At 37.5% G+C, this 20,364-nt stretch overlaps 2 protein-coding genes across 3 annotated transcripts; both read right to left on the bottom strand.

Moving 5' to 3' along the window:
* Positions 1–6,800: 6,800 nt before the first annotated feature.
* mrps23 (mitochondrial ribosomal protein S23) lies at positions 6,801–9,398 on the bottom strand. Of its 2 annotated transcripts, none has more exons than XM_057351762.1 (5): positions 9,236–9,398; positions 8,703–8,882; positions 8,450–8,527; positions 8,214–8,337; positions 6,801–8,121 (listed from the first exon to the last, which is right to left on the bottom strand). In XM_057351762.1, exons 1-5 carry the CDS (start codon positions 9,277–9,279, stop codon positions 7,966–7,968), a joined length of 582 nt encoding a protein of 193 aa, XP_057207745.1. In that variant the 5' UTR covers positions 9,280–9,398; the 3' UTR covers positions 6,801–7,965. The 2 variants fall into 2 exon arrangements, with proteins under 2 accessions (XP_057207745.1, XP_057207746.1); XM_057351763.1 differs by having other exon boundaries at positions 6,801–8,118.
* Positions 9,399–9,487: 89 nt separating this feature from the next.
* nos2b (nitric oxide synthase 2b, inducible) lies at positions 9,488–18,401 on the bottom strand. Its single transcript, XM_057351761.1, has 25 exons — positions 18,339–18,401; positions 18,160–18,261; positions 17,610–17,758; positions 17,331–17,493; positions 17,148–17,239; positions 16,267–16,408; positions 16,050–16,189; positions 15,280–15,454; positions 15,069–15,170; positions 14,746–14,940; positions 14,528–14,610; positions 14,218–14,362; positions 13,952–14,056; positions 13,309–13,358; positions 13,041–13,215; positions 12,810–12,930; positions 12,645–12,723; positions 12,339–12,529; positions 12,088–12,254; positions 11,686–11,896; positions 11,507–11,594; positions 11,277–11,398; positions 11,052–11,200; positions 10,788–10,982; positions 9,488–10,668 (listed from the first exon to the last, which is right to left on the bottom strand). Exons 1-25 carry the CDS (start codon positions 18,399–18,401, stop codon positions 10,630–10,632), a joined length of 3,243 nt encoding a protein of 1,080 aa, XP_057207744.1. The 3' UTR covers positions 9,488–10,629.
* Between the last annotated feature and the right edge of the window lie 1,963 nt (positions 18,402–20,364).

The following is a 20,364-nucleotide window of genomic DNA, read 5'->3' as shown; positions in this document are numbered from 1 at the left end:
AAGAAGAACTTCCTGTTTCAGGAACACTACACAAATGTTTAAACAAAATACAACCACAGAACATTTATAACAGAATCAAAATGTGTTAAACAAATATATTTAAGATTTAATGATATATGTAGAATTAAAAATGAAACTGGAAGTGGAAGTGCTTCTGGACCCGTGTTTACGTCTCGCGAAGTGGTTCACACGTCTAGTGAAACAGAAGAAAAAATATCTAGAATAATAATGTCATTCTGTCAAATTGTAATAGCTCCAACCAACCAAACCAAAACAGCTTTGTGAAGATGTATTAAATGCTGAAAAAAGTTACAAATTGCTCTTCTTAAGGGATACTCCTGCACCCAAAATGAAAATTCTGCCATCATTTACAGCCCCAAATTGTTCCAAACCTGTATAAATCTTTGTTCTGTTGAACACAAAGAAAGATATTTGGAAAAATGTTAGCAACTGACATCGACTAATTGACTGTATGGTAGTAAAAATCAAAGATGCCACAGAACTGTTTGCTTCGTGAACATTTTCAAAATATCCCATTTTGTGTTAAACAGGAAAATAAAGGTTTCCTACTATGATAGTCAATGATGTCCCAGAAATGTCAGTTGCTAACATTCTTCCAAATATCTTTGTGTTCATCAGAAACAACTCGAGGGTGAGCAAATGATGACAGAATTTTCTTTTCATCCCTTCAAGAGGAATGTTATTGCTCAGAGATTGCTCTTTTAGAACTAAAAAGGAATAATGGACTTTTTACCTCATTTACAGTACATCTCATTTAGGTTTCAACATTTGTCTCGGATGTTTCTCCTTAAAATCTAGAAGAAATAATATATTAACAAGCGAGACAACTGTTGAGCACAAAGCTTCAAAATGAATGTGGAAAAAAATTGCATTCATATTAACCTAGTTTTTCCTATCGCAAACTACAGATTCTTGTCAAACATGAGACGTGGTTCTGATCTAAAAGCATTTTCTCCTTTGCTCTCCATTTCCTCTCATAGCTGTCTACCCAGAAAAAAAATCAGAGATACAAATTGAATTTTCCGTTCTTCTGGGCTGATTTGACAATTATGCATGTACCAAACTTACAATAATTATGTTTGCAGAGTAACAGTCATTTTTTAAATGTTGATATGTGACATGTTGAAGAGCACAAGCGCATTTCACCTGGTTTATTTTTAGTAAACAACAGGTTTGTATGGCAGCAGGTGCTCTCCTACTTCTGCTTATGGCATCAATATAAATGAGGGATAATTACTTTTGTTACAATTAAATTAGACACAGCAAAACAACATAATGGCGATTTGTTATGCTCTGGTGAGCAATAACAAACCAATCATAATTAACAGCTCCGGTTGCGAGAGAGAGCCGCTTTGTGCAACCAATACAATCTGATTCCCCAAACTAAACGTACCAGCCAAAACTTGATGAAAGTCCGGAAATGATATTAAAGGATTCGGGCAGAGCGCTAGCTATTGGTTTCACACGTTTTAATGAGTGACAGAGAGGCGTGCGTGTGAGGGAAGGGTTGAAAAGGTGCTCGGGGTGTCAATAGCGCGATGAATCTTGCGACCATCCACTCTGAGAACGGGTGCTAAATCCTACCAAAGCAGGTTCAGTCAGAATGTTTAAAATGTGTAGATGTCACCTGCTTTAATGTCCCATTCGAGCTGTCCTTAAAGGATTAAAAAAAGATGAGGAAAGATGATGAAAAGATGAAAAAGCCTTTCTTACTTTTCAGGGAGAATAAAGCGCCCATGTGGCAACGACTGATGACACCACGCTTTGCGGCAGCATGTTGACTTCGGTTTCCATTTATCCCTTTAAACCTCTTGGCCCTCCAAAGCTCTGCTCTGACTTCATAGCCTGAGGACATGGAATCACGTAAGAGGGCTCGCCTGTGGCTGCTCCTCTGATCTCAGATCAGTCTGGGCTCACTTGCACCTTTGGGGTACGGTATGGCAGAACTCACACACCCTGTAGGTGATAAAAAAGCCTGGTTAAATAAAACCACCCACGGTCGTCACCACATACCACTAACTCCTCCAGGCACGTCTGGTATATTATATAATAAATTGTTAGTGGCTTACGTTATTAGTGTTTTACAAGAACCAAATAGGGGTCTCGACGTCAAGAACCAGCCGAATTATGGTATTAACACACCGCATGGGTGCAATTGCTCTCAGGTCCCCATTTTCTCCCCCAGGCCTTTAATTGTGAGCTTTCTGCTTAGATTTAAAAAAAGCAAAGCTTAAGTGAAAAATTGTTACATGCAATTTAGGCTTGTTAGAAAGCCATTTCCCAAGGATTAATTATCAAGGCCAATTATTTAGAATTGTATCATTTGAAAGGTTAGCTCTAGGTGACAGAAGAGAGGAAACAGACCTGAGGCGGCGCATTCGGCGCGTGTGGCCGCGCATTTCAATGCCATGTGAAAATGAACTCGCCCGCAGAGCAAATTGCATTGACCTGGATTGCACGTGTTGACGGTGAAGAGACAGAACTCCACGAGAGCGCCTTTAACCCTTTGCCTGGTCAGCTGAGATGTCTGACAGTTTAAACTGGGCTTTTAAGAGACCTAAATACAATATTTTTTCATGTCTGTCTTATGACTTTAGACTGGTTATTGTATTTGGCGACAGTGCAATAGTAATATAAGCAGAAACTTGCACGAGGCAACGATGAAGTTTTTCGTTTCAATAGCATTGGATACACAGCATCCACAGGTTAAAAAAAGAACACACAAATAAACTTAGTGCTCTGTTTTCATGCACTAATTTTGTACTTGACATACAAAAAACGAGTCTTTTGTACTTTTTAAGTTAACTTTGCAGAAGTACTAATGACTATATATTTAGTATATCCAGTACAAACTTAATGCGTGAAAATAGCACTTTAAAGTGATAGTTCTCCCAAAATGAAAATGTTGTCATCATTTACTCACCCACTTGTCATTTTAAACCTTCTGCAGAACAAAAAAGAAGATATTTTGAAGAATGTCGGTAACCAAACAACAATGGTACCCGTTCACTTGCATTGCTTTTGTGTCCGTGCAATAAAAGTGAATGAGTACAATGTTGTTCGGTGTCAATTTAACTATCACTATTTTTTTTACCTAGGTAAGCACTCAAAATGTATAACAATCTTATGATATTTAGCAAGTACTCTTAAAAGTATGTTCTTCAGATTTAAAAGTTCAGTAACGCTTTAGATTACGGCCCGCAATGCACCGCATAATTAAACAGAATTTACAGCGTAACTAATTGTAACAATAATGTACCTCTACAGTACATATCTTTAGGTAAAGGGGCACAACATGCAAAGTTTGGGGTATAAAGGGGTTAAGAGTAAGGAAAATTAAAAAAATACATACGCTCTTGAAATACTTGATTATGGTCATTGATTATAAAGATATAATATATTTTACACATTAAAGGGATTGTTCACCTTTCATCTTTGAGTTGTCCCAATTCTGAACAAATGTAATTGTTCTGATGAACACAGAGAAAGATATTTGGAAGAATGCTTATAACCAAACAGTGACTACTGACTACCATAGTAGGAAAATCATTGTTCTGTTGAACAAAAAAGAAGATATTTTAAAGAATGTAGGACAACAAACAGTTCTGGGGCACTTTTGACTACCATTGTGATTTTTCCTACTATGGTAGTCAATGGGGTCCAAGAACTGTTTGGTTACAAGCATTCTTCCAAATGTTTTTCTCTGTGTTCAACCAAACAAAGAAATATATACAGGTTTGGAACAACTCATTGTAATTCATGACAGAATTTTCATTTTGGGGTGAACTATCCCTTTAAAACCCATTAAAATAACTCATAATTAAAAGAAATTACTTCTGACCTTCTATCCTAAAATCAACCAAATAAAAATGAATCCTAAAGTCAAAACTCTGTCACACAACACATCATTTCCCCATATTTCGTGTTTGCTATAATAATCAAATAAGAACCCAGTAGTTAATTATTATCCACAGTAGTATCCACGTTACCAAAGGTACTTCGGTTTTTTCCACCTTTTTTGCTGTGTAAGGCTCTTGATTTGCTTTATGGTTTGCTTGGACATTTAAAACGTTCTTTAGATCTGCATATTGCTTTTGGGCTCTTTAAATCATCAGTACGCTCTTCCAAACAAGAAAGAAACTGATGGAAGTTAAAAAGGCTCTCTTAGGGGATCAGTCTGTCAAACCATTTTTTGATCTAATTAGAACCTGAGTGTGTTTAAACTTGTCAGATCGCCATAAACCACCTCTTTGGTTCGGAGCTTTGTAAGCAGAACATCTGTGAAATGTTTAACGCTATATCTTGGCCCAGTTTGGGAAAGCTTCGTAATTGTAGGTTATGGGCTGCAAGCTACTATATCTTTATTTGTGTCGACCTCAGCAGAAGGAGGAGGAGAATGTTGCAACCTACAGTAATCCGGGTCTCTCAAGTAATATACACGAGTCTAATTTTAAAACATCACAAATCTTTATGCGATGAACCAGTCCGCTTGTATTGCACAAAACTCTTTGCAGGCACGGGATGAAAAAGAAGTGTTAGTGCACACTTGGGAGGGAAATGCCCTTGACATATGCAGAAGGGAGAATCCCAAAGCTCCAGGGCTGAATAAACAAATAAATAAATAAAACAACAAACAAGCAGGTCCCAATCGATACCTTGACCAGGGCAACTGGATAGCAGCCTTTCTTCTAAACTCCACAGCTGTAGAGAAGTGAAACAAACAGTATTTGTGTAAAGGTCTTCAAACCCCAGCCGGCTCAACCTGCCATTGATTATGGTGATGATGTAGTCACAGGAACGTTCAGCCACCAGACAGAAGCAGTAGAGCACATCCAGTGTGCACAGATCATGGCTCATTATCAGCCATAATAGTAAAGGAAAAAACACAGCCAGGGACACAGAGCTTTAAATAGGCCAGTATTCTCAGGACATTAAAATTTCAAATCATGTGTAAATACAGCAGCCGTCCTGTGAAGTGAGTTCCGTAATGGTTAGCAGGCCTTGTAAATGAATGCTGCCATACGTTTATTGTTAACATGCTTTAAAACCGTTTTACTGAAACCTTATTTCATGAACGTCTGCACAAATGCTACATTATTTCACAGTGGCACATTGTTAATACTTATTATTGGTTTTGTTTCTCTACTGCTATTTTGCTCTTGCAAATTTTCTCAGATTTCTGGATTTTTCCACAAAGGTCTGTTGTTGGCCTAAACAGTAGTTCTAAATCACTTCTCATTTCCCTGTTAGACTAGATGGAAGAGAAATGTGTAGTGCTCAAATAGAAATGTTATGACTCATCAGCCTCATTCACACTCTGTTGTCTCTCTTTAAAAACTATTTCTGAAGAACCTTTAAAGTCAGAATATAAATTTAGCAATGAAAAAAAAATGAGCCAACGAATGCTGAATGTTTTACAAAAAATAAAATTTGTGGGTCTTTTTTTAAACCAAAATCTTTTTTTTGTAGTAAAACTATGATAATAGAAATGCTTACCTTACTTACCCTCTTTTCATTTCAAATCTTTATGACTTTCTTTCTTCCACAGAACACAAAAGAAGATATTTTGAAGAAAATTGGTTATGGAACAGCACTGGACCCCATTCACTTCTATTGTATGGACACAAAACCGATGCAATGGGGTCCAGTTCGCAACATTTTTCAAATGATCTTTTGTGTTCTGCTGAAGAAAGTCATACAGGTTTAAAATGACAAAGGGGAAGTAAATGATGACAGAATTTTTATTTTTGGGTGAACTATCCCTTTAATTTGAGTAAATAAAGAATGATTCTTAACACTTTATGTTTGAAGGACTTTACTGTGGGGTTTTTGTGAGAATTATGTTAATCATTATGTTACCATGGTAATTTTTGGAAAGGTTGTTGCTTTCAGGAGCGTCGGGACGGCAGTCAAACACATTTACGCAGCGCTCGTGCACCCTCAGATCGACCGTCATGCTCTTCTGCCTTCAGTATTTTCACGCCCCTCCTTCACTCATTTCAGGCGCATCTGGGCCCCCCTCACAACAACACACACACTCAGTCATGCACACGTGATAACACACATATAAAAGCCATTAACGTCAACAAAATAACACAAATTGAAATGCAACATCGAAACAAATAAATGACTTCTGGGGAAAATGTTATCCGAGATGTGCATAGATGCAAAATACATTTTGACAGCTCTATGCTCTCCTTCAGCATTACACTGTCTTTCGGATACATGATGTGAAGCATGTTCACCAGAGGCGATAAATGACACCGTTGAACCAATAGACGTTACATTAGTGCCATCTAGCGGTGAAAGAAAGTGACGGGCTGTTCCGTTAACTCGTGTAAGGTCCCCGCTAAAAACAAATTCTATACCACTATGAACCATGAGTTAATTATCATTTCAAACAATTACAAATTTAATGTGGGCTATGTACTGTTTTGGTGCATATTTCAATTGGATCTAATGGTGTTCTAACAATAGCCCATTTCCAGTTCAATTCCCACTTTAACCATTAAATCCGTATACCTCGAATTTCTTTGAACGTATCTTTTTTTTTCAAGCAGGTTTGTACCACAAACTGTTACAATCCTCCAGTCATTAAAAAGAAATGTAAAAGCATGACCACTGTAGCTAAATCTTTCAATTTCAAAAATGAAATCGATGCGAAAGCTGCAGTTACTGCTTTTGTAGAAAGATAAATTAACTGTGCAGTTATGAATACTAGTCTAATGTGAAAACTTCATACTTACCGTTTCAATAAAACACACACTTAAAAGCTTTTCTGTTTATCTTTAAAGTTTTAGTACAGTTTAGTCATCTTTTGCACATTATTCCATTTACAAAGTTGAACATTTATGATTAAATTTCTTATTTACAAAATTGTTGAGTAGTCAAAGCTTTTATACATGGCATCAATTACTGCTGTCAAATCTATTAACGCATCCTTTCCTAACTCTGGCCATTGCGTATGGTTTACATAACAAATTTTCTTTAAAGAATACAAATATTTCATTCTTGGTTGTAATAACATCAGGACTGAATTTGCCTATTCCCAGTTTACAGATTCCACACCTTCCTGCCTTCCTTTGCCACATCCTGTTTTTGGTAATAAAAATACATTCTACAATAAACATTGTGGACAATTTTTTTTGAGGGCATTACACCCAGTCTATGTAACAACAAATCTATTTTCAAAATGTCACGTTTTTAGGTCGGAAGACTGTATATTTTGTCATTTTAACATTGTATTGAATAACAAGATCTAACCTTAGAGTACATTAGACGTACTAGATATTAAATAATGTCTACTCAGATCTGCTCTTGTGTTCCCGCTTTTAGAAGAAATGAAGAAACACCACAAAATTCAAAAGCAAAAAAAATAATTACGGTGTCTTAAGCATGAAAAATATGTTTAAATGTAAGCGTGCGTTGATAAGCATAAATTGGAACAGTGGGGGAAAAGTTTTATATTATGAACGTAAATCCTAAGTTTATGGGGTGACTCAGAAAACTGGAAAGATATAATACTTTATTAAGTATTTACTATGCTGATACTTCTCACTGCTGCCGTTAATGGACTCTTAAGTACTTTAATTAAACAGTCCACATATTTTATTACACACAGACATAAAAAATTGAATACTTGCTAGCTCTGTTTCACAGAACATGAAAATGGCTGTCTGATACAGGCAGCAGAAAAAACTCTTCAACATCTGCTTGGCTATAAAGGATAAAGCGAAAATAGTTTTGACTTAACAGTCTTCAGCTTCACTCATTTGACACCAAGAAGGAAACAAACACACAATGCTGTTTGGACTATAAATCGTCTTCACAACTGAACAAACAATATGAGTGTTCCAGCATTTCGTGCCTCAAAAAACACAGAATTTACCAGCCTGTCAATGTGCCAGAGGCAAGACCAGTTTATGTTGTCCTGACAGAAAGAAGTTATATTTTTGATGATGACTGGCTGTCAGTGCTGTCCGCCTCCTGTGGCCGCTTCTCTGAAACATCTGTCTCAGTCTCAGTGTCTCTCTGCTGGTCTGCCAACATTTCAGTCAACTTCATGTTCAGCAAAGGATCACGAGACTCTGTCGCCATCTGCTGTTTGTACAGAAACATAACAGAAAATCAAATAACCTACTGATGAAGAGTAATCCAGGAAAGTATTCAGATGTCCATGAATTTATACTTACAGCTGGTCCTCCTCTCTTCCTTAAAAGAACTCCCTCTGCGAGAAGCGCTTTAGCCGTTTCTTCAAACAGCGCCTCGGGTTTAACATCACCTCGGCTTTCTAGTTCACTGTACTTCATCACAAACCTGCACAAAGACACAATGACACCTAAATACATTTACACACAGAAGAGTCACTGTGACACAATTACACATGTAAAACAAATGCACAGTGTGGGTGGGGAACACTGTATCTTACCTCTGACAAGGCGAAACAAAGTTGGACTTGAGGAGCTCAAAAGCTCTGGGTCCATTACCATACACCTCAAAAAACTTCCTAAAAGTATTAAAGCAATGTAAAGGTTTTTTTTTAAAGCAGTGTGCATTATTACAAAACCTTAAACGATTTCCCTAATATTAAAGGCATCAACGACGGGTATAAAACAAAACGTAATAGCACACAGAGATCACAATGAACAGTACTTGAGGTTGAATAAGTTGTTCTGACTTACGCTCGGATTTCATCCTCCTTGTAGAAGATTTCAGGCACACTGTCTTCTGTTTGTTTCCTCACTTTTCTTAAATGTTTCTCGAATAAAGGCTCTCTTTTAGGTGGAAAAGCAGCATACACATCAAACCAGATAGGTTTGTGCTCGTGCTTTATGACTCCAGCACGCATTAAATCTCGAACCCTTTAGAAACAACAACAACAACAGTCCATAAATCATTCTTACAAAATAACAGCTAACATTTCGTTTTTAAGATTATGAATAAAATGTGAACCAGTATGTCTAAACCACAGCATTTTAAAAGGATGATAAAGTGCATAGGATGATTATTACGCATGCATGCTGACATGTTGATTTTTTGGATTTGGAAGTGTTCTTGCAAAGGCAGCAACGCCCAACATCTTACAACTGAATTAGACAATTATTATTTAATTCAGTATTATAGAGATTACAATTTTCTGTAACCTAGACACTTGTAAAACAAAACCATGTTCATTAACCTTGACAGGATCCACAGACATTTCATAAATGCTTACCGTGTAAAGACAGTCCCGAATTTCTCAAGTCGACTCCCAGCCATAACAGATTTATATGATTACAGATATTTAAATGAATCAAAATAACACCAAAAAGTTGTTAAATTCTGACAGCCGTTGGAAACGCACTGCACCGCTCTCCAGCACGCGTCTTCTACTTCCGGTGTAGCTACGGATATTCGTCAAGGACAAACAACTTACGGCCACGCAGAGGGAAAAACAGAACTACACTGTTTCATTGTAATAATTTGTTTATTATAAAACTCAGTATGTAAACATAGACACAATGACATATTTATATAATACTTTGGCATATGAACTCTTCATATATGTAACAGTGTAAGAATTGAGCAAACAGTTACGCTATTTAAAGTCACCATGAAATCAAACAGGAAAAATTGTTTAAAAAAGTGTTTTACAGTGTTGCAGTGATTATTATAAATGATTTATCCGTGCACACCATTATTTTTAAAACATTAATTTGCACTTGTAATCTTTAATCAAAAACATTAAGCTCTTCTCAACAACAACTCTTCACCACATGACATCAGCAACAAAAAAGAGGTAGGACTATACTCACTGTCCAATGGCCAGGCATTTTTAGCCTTCGCCTCCAGGCCCATTTTACAACAAACCAATCAAAAAGGGAAAGGTAAAAGTAAAGCCCCGCCCTACACCTTTTTCTAATTTCAGAAGCCGTTTACTCGGATATACGTCACGATACGGAAAAGAAGTCAATCGTAACTTCCGATTCATGTTGACTTTAACATTATAGCCTACATTCATGTTGAATTTGAGGTAACGTTAGCCTAATATTTACTGTATCCGGGGGTCCAAAAATCTCAAACCTATCAGGGGTTTGAAATCTGAAAATGGACAAAAGAATTGAAAATACTGAATACTAAGACAATGTGAAATTAATCTTAATTGTTTTAGTTCAATTTTAACAAATTTTATGTTAGGGAACAAAATTTATTGCATTCATTTAGAAAATGCAACATATTTCCACTATGGTCAAGACTTTTGGAGCTCACTGTATATTGTGGGTTTGATCGCAGACAGAGATAGCTACTAGTCAAAGAAAATTAGATGGTTGTAAAAATGCACTTTGCCAAGGACCAACGTGTTGTGTTGCAGTTTCTAAGCATGTATTGTTGGGAATTAATCGTATAATACTATACTGTAATACGGTTGTGTATTTATGTTCTCAGTTATCTGTCCATGAGTTTGTTTCAATTATAGCATGCTTAGCAATATTTTGACAGTATTATTGTTTGTGGGCAAGATTTTATGAAAATCAAATACGTGAAAAGCATGTGTTCTGTCCCCCACTCCCCTTGGTTGTTGTTGTGTTTTTGTCGTGTACTTGTGTTTGGTTTAAAGGTTTAGCAGCACTAGGATCCAAATATTTCCTCATGGTAGCGCTTCTCGTTCTGTAAAATAACAAGCACAACCCTATTATACTATTATTAAGCATTCATATTACTACATACGCAAATTCAACTTAGATAAAGGCAGATTTACAAATGCTTTGAGAGAATCGAAGGTTCACCTTTAGCCTTGACAGATACTCTTCAGCCCGAGTAAAACTTATGCCCAACCGGCTGACCAGGATTTCTCGAACGGTGGAAGCCACATCACGGGCCATGTTCAAGCCTCCACAGATGTACAGATGACCTTGACTCTGGTGCAGGACCTCAAAGACCTTGTCATTTAATTGTTCCCGCAGGACGTCCTGAACATAAACCTGCACCAAGAGCACAGTGTCACTTTAACAGTTGATTTAGAGGAAGAAGTAAGTGGTATCAAGACCTACCTTGGGTTGTCCAGCCTGCCGAGAGTAAGCCGTGGCAAAAATATCCAGAGTGCCATTATCTTGCATGTCCAGAGTCTCGTCTTTATAAAGGTGATCCAAATCTGAACCTCGACACCCGAACACGAGTGTCATAGGATTCCCCTTTACACCTAGGAGAAATAACTCGATGTTATGGATTTTTTCTTTTCAAACCACTTTAAAATAAGGACGGATTAAATTGAATACCTCTTTTTTTCATGTCATGGTACTGTTGTTGCCAGAAACTTCTGAAGGGGGCAATGCCGCTCCCAGCCCCCACAAGGATACAGGGAGCACTGGTGTCAGACGGGAGATGGAATCCATCTGATCTGCAATTGTTGGAATAGCAAAGTATTTTGATTAGAAAAAATGTGGACATTTCCCTATTTCTAGAATTAATTCTGAGGATCGGTTTAGGAATGTGAAATGAATGGTACCTATGGATGAAACAGGGCACCATGTCTCCTTCTTTGATGGTGTTGAGCCAGGTACTGCAAAGACCAAAATGCAGTGGACCCTTTCCCTCTAAAAAAAGCAGAAAATACCAACCATCACCCCTTGTGACTCTAGAAAAATCATTTTTAGCGGTTAGGCTTTTGTTTCAGCTCTTGTTTACCTTGTGTGTAATAGCTAACCACAGCCACTGTGAGGTGAAGTTCCTGGGGGTGGAGGTCACGGGAGGAGCTTGTGGAGTAGAGGCGTGGCCTCAGCAGAGGTAGCTGGCTCAGGAGAAAGGCAGCATTCAGTTCCAAAGAGGGAAACTCCTCCAGCACTTCGAGAAATGTTGGTTTGCGAAACTCCTTCCATGTTAAATACACTGTGATGTCCTGTGGGTGGATGTTTTTGTATGTGTTAAACTCCAGTAAAAGTCCATGAAAATTTTGCACAGTTCTGTAAACTGTTCGAACACACATAAACTATGCAGGCATTGAAAATATCCAGCATTTTTCTAATCTTTGTGTTTTATCGTTTTTGAGGTTGACTTGTGCATCTATGTTTCTATCAGTAAGTCTCTTACTGTTGCTAGTGTTAGCAGGTGCTGTCCTTGGTCTTCCAGTCTTGCCATCTTTGAGAGCTTGCGGAGGAGGCTCTGTGAGGGTGGGGTGGTGACATCCAGAAGGTACGTAAGAGCCTGGGCAAGAGTACACGGTGGTATTCGTTCATCTCTGTGCCACCTTTCACCATCTGCAAGACAATATTATTATCCATCATTATGTTATTAAGATGTCCATTATTATAATTGTGTAATTGGGTTACATGGTTCAGTACCAGGGTAAGAATCACTGAGGAATTCCAAGCGAAGGCTTTGGTTGATTGGAGGGGCATTGGGGAGACGCTTCAGGATGCCAGCCACCAGCTCGGGTGAGTTCCCTGGAAAAATCCCCACGTGATCTCCAGGGACAAAGTTTAAGTGTTCTGTGTTCCCATCCTTCTCCAACTCCACCAATATTGTAACACGACTGGAAAACAAGGACAATGTGCCATGCATACAATTTAAGTCACTTTGGATACAAATGTCTCCCAAATAAATCAATGTAAATAAAATTTTTAAATGAATGAAGTTTAAGATCAAACCTGGACTGTGGGCTTTGTAAATTTTGTCTTCTCTTCAGCTTCATAGGAACCAAAATTTGAGAATGAAGAGCTGACAAAGCTGTAAAACCAAGCATTCAAGCATCAAGATTGGACTGTAATCTCATGATCTACAGTATTATTACAATGAGACAGGTCTAGATGTACCTGCAACTCTGTCAAGTGCGCAAGTGTCATTTTGAACTCTGTGTTTCGGAGGATCCCAACAGTCTGCCCGTCGATCGGTTCCAGGAAGATGTCCTTGAACGTTAAACTCCCTGCTCACATCCTAGACATAAAATAGAATCACAACAGCTAAAATAAACTTCATCATTAACCTTTTTTTCACACATTCAGCTGTTTTCATCTGCAGAAAAACAGTGATCGACCGCTCACAACCTTAAAAGCAGCACAAGCCCAGGCTGAGAAATGTTCGTCCTGTCCGTTCAGTTCATCTCCTTCTCCTGTGGGCGACACGCGAAGAGCCCCCAGCGCTGCAAGCTTACTGTCCACGGAATGAGCAAACGCACAGAACTGTGGGTACATTCGAGAGCCGAGACCAAACACACAGTACCTGCGAATGGGAAACAACTAGCTAAGGGTCTTCTAAATATAAATAGTACATTCTGGAGCAGCACTATAATGAAATGAGGATATTTAAACTGACCTGACTTTGTTTCGTAGGTTGTTTAGGCTGAAAAGGTGTTTCTTGAAACTCTGAGAAAAGCAGAAAAGTGATGTCACCCAACAGAATCGTCAGTCAGCTTGAATCTGGTTGGCTTACATTGATTGTGGTTTTTGAACAAAAACCAGCATGTCTTAGTAACAATTCACCCAAAAATGAAAATTCATGTCCTCACTTTCGAGTTATTCCCAATCCGTATAAATGTATTTGTTCTGATGAACACAGAGAAAGATTTTTGGAAGAATACTTATAACCAAATAGTTCTTGGCCACCATTGACTACCATAGTAGGAAAATTGCTTTATACATTTCTTTGTTCTGTTAAACACAAAAGAAGATATTTTGAAGAATGTAGGAATGCAAACAGTTCTGGGGCACTTTTAACTCCCATTGTCATTTTTAGTCAATGGTGGCCAAGAACTGTTTGGTTACAAGCATTCTTCCAAATATATTCCTCAAAGAAAGAAACTAATACAGATTTAAAAATTTGAAACAACTCGAGGAGTAAATGACAGAATTTTTATTTTTGGGTGAACTGTGCATTTTTTATTTTGGCATACTATAACTTGTGCGCCAAGTATGCTTAATAATGATTTTCTACATTTCTAGCATAAACATGTCCACACCGCTCCATTGCCAGGACAGTCTCCATTGCCAAACGTGCTGGTGACAACCATTAGAAGACTTTCCTTCTCAAGTTCACTGATGTTGTAGTCCTCCATGCAAACAAGCTGTATAACCAAAGAAAAAAATATCTATTTGTATGTCCATGGCTTATATATTAAGAACAAAATATTCTTACAGTTATTTTGTTACTATTTTCTCAAATTGTCAAACACTCCGCTCTGTTTGTCTTAAAATGATTAAGTGTTGGAAGTGATGGTTCTTTTACCCTGGAGTTAAAGGCACAGTTCAGCATAGAACTGAGCTTCTTAGCAAAGGTCTGAGATTTCCCAGTTTCTGTGGCGTACAGGACGGTGCAGCACACCCGCTTGGCCAGGGCTGATTTGATGAGCATCTGAGAGAAGAGCACAGCTCTAGAGAAAAAAACAAGGATTTAGCTATACACCAATCTGCCAAGCTAACCAAATGTTCACAGCTAACCTTTGAAACATTCATAACGCTGTTGTAGACAGATCTCTTCTGAGAGAACAGCACTGTGTTGTTCTTTTTCAGGAAATGTTAACACGGTATTGCGGTACCTTATCAAGCCTCTGAAGCTGACTCTGTGCCTTCTTGCTTTTTCTCTCTCGTTCTTCCACTTGTGAGTCAACCATGGTTCAGGCTTAAAAAGAAAGAAAGCAAAAAAACAGTTTATCTTCGCATTTTATGTGTTTTTATATCACTAACACAAGAATGATTCAATAAAACAGCATTTCTAAATTTACACTATGTTGCAGTGACTATGTTAAGGTGATACCTGGTAATAAAAAAAAGGTGACAGAATGTAGTTTAGCATTTCCTGATGGAACACAGGGGTTAAAGCGCCAGACATTGGAGGCACCAGCCAAATCCAATCTGCCGGACAGCCTCCACGCAGGTGCACCTCCATCTCCATGTGCTTCATGAAGGACTCTGATGCGGAATGGTGGTCAGTGATGGTGACCTTATTCTTCTATATTTAGAAAGACAAGAGGTCCCTTAAAAACTATAGATGTTTTCATATTTTATCAGCAATTCCCTTTGCACACAAGGCCAACAATTTTACCACTATGTTAGCAAAAGACAAACATCTGAATGTACCTGAAAACTATGCATCACTGCAACATTGATGGCAACAAGGGCCTGATCCTTCCATAGTGAGGAGAGTTTTTGCGTCTCCAAGCCCATTCTACGACCAACTTGCTTTAGGACATAACAAAACCAAAATCTGTTTCAACTACTTCTACTATATAATATAGTATGTATATAATGTAATATATGTACAGTATAATGTAATGTACAGTAGTAGCACCTCAAGAACATTGTAGCGTTTGGTATCACAAAAGTCCCTCACTCCAATCTCAGTTCCCATGTACCACCCATTGAAAGGACATGCTGGGAATTCAAGACCACCAATCTCAATCAACATGCTGGACACGGCAGGCAATGCATACCAGCGGAGGTTCAAATCTCGAAACCATTTATACCTAAAAAAAAGTGCAAAATAACATGCCTCATTCCGATATATGGATGCTAACAGTCCAATACATTCTTTGACATGTCAAAAGATTACAAATTTGCTTCTAATTGCCTATTTTCCTATTAGCTATATTTCCAGATCTGCTTATTTGTATACCGGCACTCCAGTCACATTCACATAGTGCTTGAGGAAACTAATTATTTAGCTTTTAAGGCGAAGGGTTAGTTTGAGATTGGTTTGAGAACCTGACATTGAGTCTCAAAGGTTAAATCTTGTTTTTAAATGGAAGAATGTGGCTTAAATTCAAATGGCTTTTCCACTCTAATCTGATCTTTGAGTACCTGATTCTCAAAGACAGAAAAGCCTTTGAATATTTTTCTGGAATGCAAGTTATCTAAGACATTTGAGCACTTCGTCAAGTGCTCTGGTAGTCTATGTTAACAAAGCTGCACTCAAAATCACATATTAAAGCACCGAATATCTGACTTTGTATACAAGAACTATCGAGGCATGACGACGTTACCCAATGGCTTGGAGGGTTATCAATCAATCGGCAGTTTTAATCTTTCTAGGGAATGTTTCCCAGCTATTGAGTCACTTACTGTGGGTGCTCCATGGGAACTTCCAAAATCAAATGTTGGGGAATTTCAAAAAGCTGAGGGTCCTCTCCATTAGCTTGTAGCAATAATGGAAGCACATCAAACAGACCATACTTTGGTGTCCATCCAAGCTGGATGCAAATCTGTATGAATGAGAAAATATTTACAGGATTAGGCACATACTCTGCAGATGTATAGAATAAGGATGTAGAATATCTACCTCTGTGAAGGCAACACTGTCAGGATCTCCTATTATTGTGCTGTCCACCATCTTATAGCCTGCGTATCTTATAAGCTGAGTATTCCACACACGGAAATCATGTTGGCCATCGGTTCTCTGACGGAAAATAGTGATGGCAGACCTGTCAAAATAAACATGTTCATTGTGATAGTAGCTCAACAAACGTGAAAGACGATGAAAATTTCTTAGCTAATTCATTGTTATAAAAAGTAATGATGTACGATATAAATTGTCAAAATCTAAAACCAAATTGTTACGGGGTTTTAGTATTAGGTTGTTAGCCTTAACAAAATTCACATATAAGAACATATAAGCATTCAAAAGTTGCATGCAATATTTTTTTGACATCATTTCGCATTCATCAAACTCCAGGCTGTGGGGTAAACTATTGCCTATTTTAAAGGGGTCATACATCAGGTTCCAAAGCAATTGTACTGACAGGTAAGCCCACCTTACTTGAGTATACTTTTGGGCGGTCTTAGTCAAATCATACCACGAACTGACGTAGATTTGTGGGGGTGTGGTTACACGAGGCGTCTCAGGCAGGTCTGGGTGAGCATTCGCTTTTAGATAGAATGCATCTTTTGTTCCGACGCTTTAATTTTTGCAATTTTACGTGTCTAATACATGCATGGGCAACTTATAACACACCAAAAACACAGAAAAACACGTATTTGCACCATATGACCCCTTTAAAGGAAGGAGGAGCCATTCGTTCAACCTTGTAGGCTATGTGCCACCCTAACTCCCTGTTGCTTCAGTTAAAACGATATAAATGTACTAAACCTGTTTCAAGGCACTTCAGTGAGAATATATGAAAATTAATTTTGTTCACCTAATCATTTTTAATTTATGCCTACCTCAGGTTGCCTCCATTGGTGGCAAACTGAATGTGATCACACAGCACCTGAAACATATCTGCTGCAGTTCTGCATTTACGTGCATCAAACACCTGTATGAGACAACAAGACCCAATGTAAACATAACAGTGTAATGGCACACAGCCCAAATACTCCTTAGACTGAATCTAATATTAAAAGCACCTGCAAATTAGCCCACTGAATTCTGCCGATGCACCTTGGTGCATTCCTCCATGCTTGTTTAGCCCCAAATTCCAGTTCCTTTGTGGTGAGTTGATATGATCCAGTGGCATCTATTTCTGTACAAACCTCCTCCACACGAGCCAGGTGCTCCTCAATTTTTGTGCTGATTAACAAACATCGATCAAACACAATTTTCATTCTTCAAAATTTAGCACATTTTTAAAATCAGCTTTATTATGGCATTGCAAGAATACAATAGAACTTAAAGGTTGTTCTTACTTTTTAATGGACTTGTAATACTGATTGATGAAGTCAATAGCTTGCATGAGGATGTCATTGGAGCCTGGTGTAGTACTGGAGGGCCATCTCATTAGAGACTTTGAAGTCATAATAGAGCCCTCACAAACGTTAGAGGTGCAAGTCTGCTTCTGAAGTAAATGTGGAAAAATAATTTATGTTAAATTAATGTTAATAACAAAAATTAAAAAGTGCAACATAACTTTACTCATTTACAATAACTTTTCAAATGCCCATATTCATTTTACAATCAATGTACAATTACTCATAAATCAAATTGATGATCATTTAAATGGATAAAATTAACTCACTAAGTGACTAAGTGAAAACAAATATTGCGCCTGTTAATTAAAGTAAAAATAAACATTTACATCAAATATAAAAATAAAGAATGTGCATATTAAATTTCGGCAAATCTTTTAATTTACAGACATAATAGACTTTTATTAAATGCAGGTTAATTTACCTCGTAATATGCTCACTCACATTAAGCTTTGTAAATAAAAATGTGCGAAGTAGCCCAATAGCTCACCTTGACAGCTCTGTGATGTAATGTATCTTGATAGGACAAACCATCCTCGTAGTTTTTCACTTGCTTCGAAAACGGGCATCTGTTCACTTTGCCATCCCATTGCTAGCAAAGCCAATAATATTTAAGGATATTGCTTTTAATGTGGATGTTGCATTTCATTTGAACGTATGTTTACTCACCGTATTAGGTTTTATCTGCCGAAAAATTGTGTTTTTGTCGTCTTTGGTTATCTGGTTCCCCATATCTTTCTGAAACACAACCGATTATAACAACCATTCAGGCATTAAATATTTCCTTAAAAACTTTCAGTAGGCTTCATTTTCCCTTTTATTTATTTAAAATGGGAAGAATTACATATAGGCCTATATGTAATTACATATACATAAAGCAAAATTTAAAAACAGAAATGTATTTAATTAAATTTAATTTATAAATGATCATTTTCAAATGCCTACAGTAAATAGATATGTTATAATAAAAATGAAAAACATGCATCTGATGATAACTTCATGACTTATTACCTTCGTGTCAGGTGCTGCTTTCTCAGTCTGCAGTGGCAATTTGCTCAATTTAATAGTCTTTTACTTGATCTGATACTCGATCTGAATGCCTGTGGATGAGGGCAGGTCAAGATCTCGTCCTAGTCGTGGTATGATGCTGCATCAGAAGAGGGTGGAACAACAGTCCAATTACAATCTGACCCACGGCTCTTATCAAATGTCACAATCTTCAGATTTACCCCGCCAGCGGGAAATGCCAGAAATGTGGGCCGGCTGGCTCATCCCCATTAAAAAAATATATGTGTAAAAAATATTTCACAGCCAGAAATAGGACTGTTTTTTATCGCTTGCACAGTTTCACTATGGTTACAATAAAAATAATAATATTAATAATAATAAATGTTAAGCATTTGTCCCAGTCAGCAACCGCTGTCATGAGATCAGAATTGACCGTTCAGTCATGCACGTCATCAGAGGGAGATTGGAGTACCAGTGCAACACGAGCTAATTGTCAGTAAAAGCTAGTAGATAATGGACCGTAAAAAAAAGGAAAGAAAAAGTTAGAGAAAGCAAAAAAGGGCTCTTAAGTCCGACGCTGCCAAATGCGTAAAATTAACCGAACTCTTTTCAAAAGGTTTAAATTCGGCTGCTGAACCGGTGTTACGAGATTTTTGGTTCCCGAGATTTTCGGTTTCACTGGGCGGAGTTAAGATGAATATTCACGAGCTTCCTGAGCGTGCGTGCGAACGTGAAACTAAAAATGCCAGTTTTTCACGTTTAATGGATTGTTTCGAGAAGGTAATTTGTTTTAACAAACAAAGATAAGCGTAAACCACAGTGTTAACTAAATAATTTACACTTTCTAGTTTGGAATGATTAGTCAGTGCCTTTTGCTGTATTACTGAACGTTTAGGCGTTTAGTTTGTAGCGTATAATATAGAAGAGAAAACACAATACATTGGCTGTAGTTTACGTCTTTTTCTGTAACTTTCCCTTGTGCGTTTTCATGCGTGGAGGCTTTAAAACAGTAACGTTAATATTTTTCCCCGGATAAATCATCATCAACAGCTAACGCAATTAACCTTGACAAATGTGTTGATGGCCTAATAAACTTTTTGAAAATATTGAATTTTTCTCTGTCAGTGTGTTCACTTCTTTATTGACCTGTTACCACATTTGATCATTACATGGATTCTGAGGTAGGCTAATGCGTTGTGTATATGTGGCAACCATATCATAATTTGTCATGTCATTTAAATGTATTGTTTTATTATTATGTATTGCATTGTTTTATTCATGTATTTAAATTATTTTTATTTTTATTATTAAATGTAGCCTATTGTTTATTTTATATATGTTATATGTTATATTGCAAGTTAGCACATTTTAATAACTTACTTAATGCCTGGTTTACATATCAATGAGGCGATTCTGATGACGTTATTCATTTGTGTTCAGCTGTCGTTTCTCCATCAAGTTAGCATGTAAGCCAATGATATACTGCCTTAGCGAAACTTTAGCTTACTCATTAACTCATAAGTGATGGATGTTAGCAAAACAATATTTGCAGTTTGTCTTTTGGATAATTAGGTGTGAATTCGAAAGCACATGTAGCTAGTCTGTTCATCACCACTCACATCCACACCAAGACAAACGCTACTGGAAAGGAGGGAGGTCTTCACTTCTGTGGCTCTCTGCCTGATGT

Source organism: Triplophysa rosa, linkage group LG14 (genome assembly GCF_024868665.1).
Source record: "Triplophysa rosa linkage group LG14, Trosa_1v2, whole genome shotgun sequence".
NCBI lineage: Eukaryota > Metazoa > Chordata > Actinopteri > Cypriniformes > Nemacheilidae > Triplophysa > Triplophysa rosa.
The sequence above is the reverse complement of the archived record's forward strand: the minus strand, read 5'-3'. Positions and strand labels throughout refer to the sequence as shown.